Consider the following 7271-nt stretch of genomic DNA (forward strand, 5'->3'; position numbering starts at 1 on the left):
TGCTATGATTTTATAATGGTGGGCAAATTGCCATAAACAAAGGATACATGAACACATTTTAAAATCAAACATCACAAAAATAATATCAGATAATAGAAAAATATGATGACAAATATAAAAACATACCAAAAAGCTGCATCGGCGTCCGATAAATACAACAAGGTTTCATGAGCAACAGACAACTTAACAAGGTAACATAGGAGTTTCACATGCTCCTAGAAAGACCTCTCTCATGTTGTTCCTCAAAGTCCTTCTCCTGCAGAATCATCTTATAACACTTTCAATTTGAGGGGCTGGGAAGGCTGGAAGCATCCCTCCAGGGGGATCTTCTGGGAAGAGACAATCTGGGAACTCACCTTCAGCTCCTGATTGTTCCTATGAAGTGCCATATGATGTCAGCTGAGAATAAGGTGGGTGTGGTTTGCCAGGAATGGCACGAGAATTGAAACCTCAGCTGGGCAAAACAGGGCCCACCGGCAAGTTGTTCCTTACTCCTGACCTAAGGTGACAGAGGATTTTAATCTGTTTTAATTTCAAAACCCTAAATACCCCAAATTGATCCTACAAAAGAGTATCACCTCGGAAAATGTACTTATGGTAACCACTTTTATACAAAACTCCCTTATATAAAACAAAGAATAGAATAAAGAAAGAAAATAAATTTACAGCTTTCTCCTTATTAATTGCTCCCTGTTGTTCAGCTCAGGCCTGAGCACAATGATGTAGCATTTAGGGGCAAAGATGCAGCCCAGTAACCCAGCACTGGAGGACAAGATGGAGAAGATCTCCACCACCACCATGGATTTCCCATTGGTGCTCAGGTAGGTTGGGACAAAAGACAACCAAACACTGCAAAACAGCAACATACTGAAGGTTATAAATTTTGCTTCATTAAAACTGTCTGGCAATTTACGAGCTGCAAATGCCACAGTGAAGCTGGCAATAGCCAGGAGGCCCATGTAGCCCAGGACACAGTAAAACAGGGTCACTGAGCCTTCATTACATTGCACAATGGTTTCTTCCATTACCGAGTGCATGTCTAGATCAGGGAATGGGGGAGAGGTCATCAACCACACAGTACAAATAATCACTTGAATGACAGAGCAGAAAAGGACAATGGAGTTGGTCAGTCTTTTTCCTACCCACTTCCTCATAGTGGACCCAGGCTTGGTGGCCATGAAAGCTGCAACTACAGTGGTGGTTTTGGCCAACACACAAGAAACAGCCACGGAGAAAATGATGCCAAAAGTGGGTTGTTGAAGAAGGCAGGTCACTTTGCCAGGGTGTCCAATGAATAGAAGAGATGAGAGGAAGCAGAGTAGGAGGGCAATGAGGAGAGCGTAGGTGAGATCCCTGTTGTTGGCTTTGACAATGGGAGTGTCTTTGTGTTGGATAAATGTTCCTAGCACCAAAATTGTGATTAGGGAAAAAATAATTGGAACTGCCATTAAGCTGATACCTAAAGGTTCCTCATAAGAAAGAAAGGTTATTAATTTGGGAATGCATCCATTTTTGTTCTTATTTGCATACTGATCTTCTGGGCATCTGAAGCAGTCAGCCATATCTGAAAAACAGAAGAATGCCAAATTCCATTGACAATTTGTGTGTGACGTTTGCCCCCCCCCCATATAACAGTTTTTGCTGTTTTTCATGTGAATCTTCTGATTATGTGTGAGCCAATTATTATATAATATCTGAACTACTCTTTGATTTGTCTTATTAATTTGACGTAGATTTGTTGAAACATTTTAAATTGCCACTCGATGCACCAGAATCATAGCTGCCAAGTTTTCCCTTTTCTCGCGAGGAAGCCTATTCAGCATAAGGGAAAATCCCTTAAAAAAAGGGATAACTTGGCAGCTATGTCCAGAATGGCAGAAGGGATGGAATCTTGAATCTTTGGGTCACCAGTTAATTGGAACAATACAGTATATATATTACTCCCATGCTTAATTTTCTCTGGGTTGAGGGGTTTTCACCTTTCCCTCGGGATGTCAAAACAACCTTTTTTAGTTGATCTTAAGCTTTTGTTGAAAAGCTGGGCCAAAAAGCCATTAGGCAGAAACATATCATTATTGCGGACCATATTGGACCTAGCAACAGATAATATCAAGCCATGCCCCGAAGTCAGTTGGGGCCCAGAATTGCCCAAACCCCTCCCACAGTTGTGACTGGGAACCTGAATGCTTGTTTTGCCAACACACAAAAGTCTAACATTATTCAACTCTGAAGGGTGTTGAGTACATCTGCACAATCAAGTGGAATATCATTTGAACAGCATGTGCTGGCTGGAATCATGACCTTATCTTCACCCTAGTGCCATGCCATCCCCTCCTTCCTGAAACATAATGAATAAAGTTCACCTACAATGGATGTCTAGTGTGTTTCATTCTTGCCACAGACATGTTTCACAAATCTGCAACTTCTGTACAATTGTAGTACTTGAAAGGTTCTCTTAAATTATGTGCACAATGAAATCATTTTTTCTGATGACTGGGGCTTCCTTTCAAAACCATGTGCATGGGATTTTACCAGGCTTAATAGTCTTTGAATGCACACAATGCACAATATAATGTTTAAATTCTTTTCAACAGATACATGCTAACCCTGTACAATGAAAAAATATGATTTACCATTCTGGTTTGAAATCTCCCCTTCTGGACATGGAGTACAGTCATAGCAGCAAAATTTCTGCCCTTCCTTCCTTTTCTTCCGATTACCAGGGCGACAGTAGTCATTGCACACAGATATGGGCATCACCTTTAAACAAACAGGAAATAATTTCAGAAGGGAGAAATATTAGAAGCCACTGAAAGGTAATCTTTGACTGGAAAGTTCATCGTTTCATCCAACTAGCTATTCGAAAATTTTCAATCAACCTATCCAGGAAAACGGTGATGGTTATTGCCTAATCTGGAGAATGTAGCGACATAATAAACCCCTAGATTCCAGACCTGATTAAAACCATTGTGCCACTGAATCATGTCCTCAAAAAGGATGAATTCTCTTCCATCTCTTGCATCAGGATCAATCCATCCAACTTGCACTCGAATGAAGGACCTATTCAGGAACATGACCATATTCATGATGTCAAATCCACCTCCCATTTCTCTTTGATCAGTAAAAGTCACTGTTTCTCCAGCTGAGTTGTTAAATGAAATACTATGGAGATAAGAGTGGAGCTAAGAGAGGGAAAGAGAGGTGAGGGAGAGAGAGAGATATAGTGAAAATAACAAATGCCATGATTTACAGAAACCTTTCTTCATGAGCAGGGCCAGCCCACCCAGGAGATAAAGTAAGGCAACCTCCTTTGGTGACAAGATCCATAGGGGCAGCCATAGGGGCCAACTCATTTTCAAAACATTACCTGCCAAGGCTGTAGATCTTGAAGTAATCTTTTACTTCTCCCCATTGCTGTTCGCTTGTATTTAAGTGAGTAAATGTGATGCAGGGCATGGGCCGCAGTGTAGACACCATTGTAGATACTGTAGCTGTGACCAGTCATGCCCATTTCAAATAGAGACCCTGGAAGACTCTGCAACCTTTCCTCTCCAGTACACATTCCATTGACCTCCATTGGTGCATTGAAATTGGGAAGAATACAGTCAAATGCTTGCTCCCAGAAGCCTTTGATGAAACCATCTCCCTGGCTCCGGGAAGGCTTTACACTCTGAAGAAATTCTGGGAATGCTGGAAGATTTTGTGAATGAATTGTGAAGGAAATGGCACCTTGGAAGAGCAGAACATTCCAAGCCTTAAGAAGACCCATAGATATGAAATCAGTCTGTGCTGTAAAAATCCAAACCTTTTTAAATGATGTGTTTTCTTTATTTGTAGGATTTTGCAGAAACATAAGAGCTCTCAGTGCTATAATTGTTAGGGATTCTCCATAAACAATAAATGTAGTGACCTTATTATCTGTGAAGGGTACATGCATATTTAAGGCTATATCATGCATTTGATCCAAGTCATCAAGATAGACTTTTTTGGGGATTCTTTGTGCAAAGGCTGAACAAATTCCATTTTGAGAAAGCAATGGCTGGAATTTCTTGATGAAATTTTCTCCACTGTTATCATTCAGAGCAAAAAGTCCAATCCACGTCCACCCAAAATGCTTAAGCAAGCGGATAATACCCATGTACTGGTGGGCTTCATTGGGCACCATGTGGTAAAAAGAAGGACCTTGACTTGTATCACTCTCCACTGGGGGAAATGAACCATATGCGAACTAAAAGAAAATTTACCAAAAAAAAATCTAATTAAGCAGAAAGCATTCATCCTGCACCATATGACACTTTATGCAACAAATATATGTTGAACGCTTTTTAGTTGTTGTTTTTAAAACGTTTTTTAGATTCTAAATGATTGTACCATTCCCTCCTTATGCTTGTATAAGACCATAATAAAGATTTCTTGTTGTTGTATGTTGAAGTAATATATCAATTAAATCAAGAACCCTTCCAGTCAAGGCTTATTCTCAGCTTTATTTCTGATTGCACATTTTGATTCAAGATTTGAACAGATCAGTCTCACATCCCTAGAAATAACAGAGAAAAAGCAATGTGCAGGGAGCATGAGAGAAAGATGTATGTTGGTATCCAATTTAAGTTTCAATCAAGGATCATAACTAAGAGAGAGCCATTAATTTTGATTAGTCAGCTCTGAATAAACCACTGAGTAGAATACTTCTGAGCAGATCTGCTCTGCGTAGAACAAATATTGGATAAAAACCAAATATTGGGGGGGGGGGATAAATATCCTCATTTATGCATCTTACCTGTGGAATCTTGTAGAGTCCTAATGTGTCTGCCATATGGAAGGTCGTATCAGAGCCAAGTCCTCCAATGATGGCAATGAGGTTTTTCTGGGTGTCACATTTGTAGTTGGGGACAAATCTATGCATCTTAAAGAGGAGGTCTAGAGTCGTACGGTAGGTCATCCTTGCATCATAATAGCTGTCATAGATGTGGAAGCCAAGTGTGATATTGGGCAAGATATTGGGATTCTCATTGACTTCTTTCACAGCAAATGCCAATGCAAGGATGTGCTGATAAAATTTTGGCACCATACTGCAAATAAAGTGAATTAGTTATAAATATGAATATACTACAATATTGGACAGCTTCTGTTTCAAACTGAAGGGGTTTTTTTTGGCAATTAATTCATCTACAGTAAGTTAATCAACATCATACTGCCACAGAAAACCCATGGTTGATTAGGGCATCACTGCTGTATAGTATACTTTCACACACCTGCTGTTCATCTATTGCAGGGGTAGCAAACTTTTTCAGCAGGGGGCTGGTCCACTGTCCCTCAGACCTTGTGGGGGACCAGACTGTGTGTGTGTGTGTGTTGGCGGCCAAATTCCTATGCCCCACAAATAACCCAGAGATGCATTTTAAATAAAAGGACACATTCTACAGCATGTAAAAACATGCTGATTCCCAGACTGTCCGCAGGCCGGATTTAGAAGGCGATTGGGCCGGATTTATTTTCACTTTCACCCTTCTCTTCCTCACTCCTCACAATATTCATGCTGCACAGCAGTTGTGAATACACTTGGAGTAAATAAAATAAAATATTCATTTACAAAATTGAAAGTATTTATTATGGGAGAAGAAAAGTTGTATTTTCTATCTAGAAGCTTAGGTTGTGAAAGATTCATGAGGTGGCTGAAACAAATGGGTCTCTCAGAGATGTATAAACAGGAGAATTTTTGACAGCTATTCAAATCATTCTTCGTGAGCTGGTAGCTTTTAAACAATTGAAACATCTTTTTTTTTAATCCACCTTTCAGCCAAAAAGTGACCCCTGTTGCAGCTTGCAAATGCAGGCGATAAGATATCCCCTCTCCCCAAGATTCCTGTCAGAAAGGCATGAGACTAAGGGAAAGGCAATCCAGAGGGGGAATGGACGATTCTTACTATGAAACATCAAACAGGTTCTGTGATGGGTGTTCCTTGAAGAAAACTTCATAGAAAATGTAATAGCTCTGAGAGGCAATCCCACCGATTATTAGGTCACCCGGCTGGTACCACTCGTGTGGAACAGGGAAAGGATTATCCCTGGGGCACCAGATAGAGTTAGAGCTATCAGAAACAGGGGGAATTAGAAACAGCAACACCAATAGCAGCAACATTCTGGCAGCCAAGCTTCTCCCTGAGTGCAGATTCTGCTTTGAGCTTCCATAGTAGCTACGTTTGAATAGGCTACAGTGGATGATACATGGCTCAGTCAAACCACTCTTATGAGAGATATTATGGGCTGTATTTAATTAAAGGGTTGCATCTCTTGAGTACTAACAGAGATTATAATGTCAGATATTACATTGACCAAGCCCTGCCTGCCGCTTTCCTCTACCCTCGTTCTCCATAGCACATGAAATTATTTATAACCATTTCCAGGCTTGCTTATTGATCTTTTTCTATTTCCTTCTAGAAAGCACCTGGAGGTTTGTCCTGGTGAAGAAAGTGAAGTCACTTGAGTAATTGCTGGGTAGGACCATTAATTATTTCCTTGGAGTTGTGGTGTCTAAGTGGCACTTTGGTCTTTGTTTGTTTTTCAACTCCCAGTTCTAACCACAAGTCTCTTCTGCACCTTAGAGGCAAAAAAAGTGACAGACCAATAGGAAACTCAGAGTGAAGTCATTACAAAGGAGAAGTGCTGAATGTTGAGATAATGGCCACTTTCCAGCTCCAGTTCTCTCCAAGGGAATGGGGGTCAAGACTTCTCTGATTATAGTTCTTAAGACTATAGTTTAAAAACCAGTTGTTTGACTCACTTGCATGAACTAACAGAGAATATTCCTGTATTGGAGGGTTGAGCAATCTTTTTCAGCCTGAAGACTGAATTTCCTTCTGAGGTCATATGCCACTTGTGAGTGGGACCGAAGGTGAAAGTGTATAATGTAAATTTTACTACTGCATGGGGGCTAGATTCTACACTCACACATAGACCCCTCTCTGATCACCAAGAGGCATTATCCAAGTTCAGGTAAATTCCAGGCAACAAAACACACACATAAACACACACCAAAATCAAGCAGAGCTAGTGAGCGATATAACCTGTAGAGAGTTCTGTGGTCCAGATATAATATAACAAGGTCAGGGAGATGAACAACTACCTGACATTTAGAAAACACCTAAAGGGAAGTTTTTAATCTGTGATATTTTAATGTATTTTTATATTTGTTGGAAGCCACCCAGAGTGGCCAGGGAAACCCAGCCAGATGGGCAGGGTATAAATAATAAATAAAAATAATAATAAATAAT

General features: G+C 40.3%; 1 protein-coding gene across 1 annotated transcript; it reads right to left on the minus strand.

Moving 5' to 3' along the window:
* Nucleotides 1–662: 662 nt before the first annotated feature.
* Nucleotides 663–6867, minus strand: LOC118078093 (vomeronasal type-2 receptor 26-like). The gene is made up of 6 exons (XM_035101820.2): nucleotides 6782–6867; nucleotides 5925–6089; nucleotides 4778–5069; nucleotides 2955–3182; nucleotides 2634–2760; nucleotides 663–1564 (listed from the first exon to the last, which is right to left on the minus strand). The coding sequence occupies exons 1-6, from the start codon at nucleotides 6865–6867 to the stop codon at nucleotides 663–665; spliced, it is 1800 nt and encodes a 599-aa protein (XP_034957711.2).
* Between the last annotated feature and the right edge of the window lie 404 nt (nucleotides 6868–7271).

The sequence above is a fragment of the Zootoca vivipara genome, chromosome 13, assembly GCF_963506605.1.
Source record: "Zootoca vivipara chromosome 13, rZooViv1.1, whole genome shotgun sequence".
In the NCBI taxonomy this organism is placed as follows: domain Eukaryota; kingdom Metazoa; phylum Chordata; class Lepidosauria; order Squamata; family Lacertidae; genus Zootoca; species Zootoca vivipara.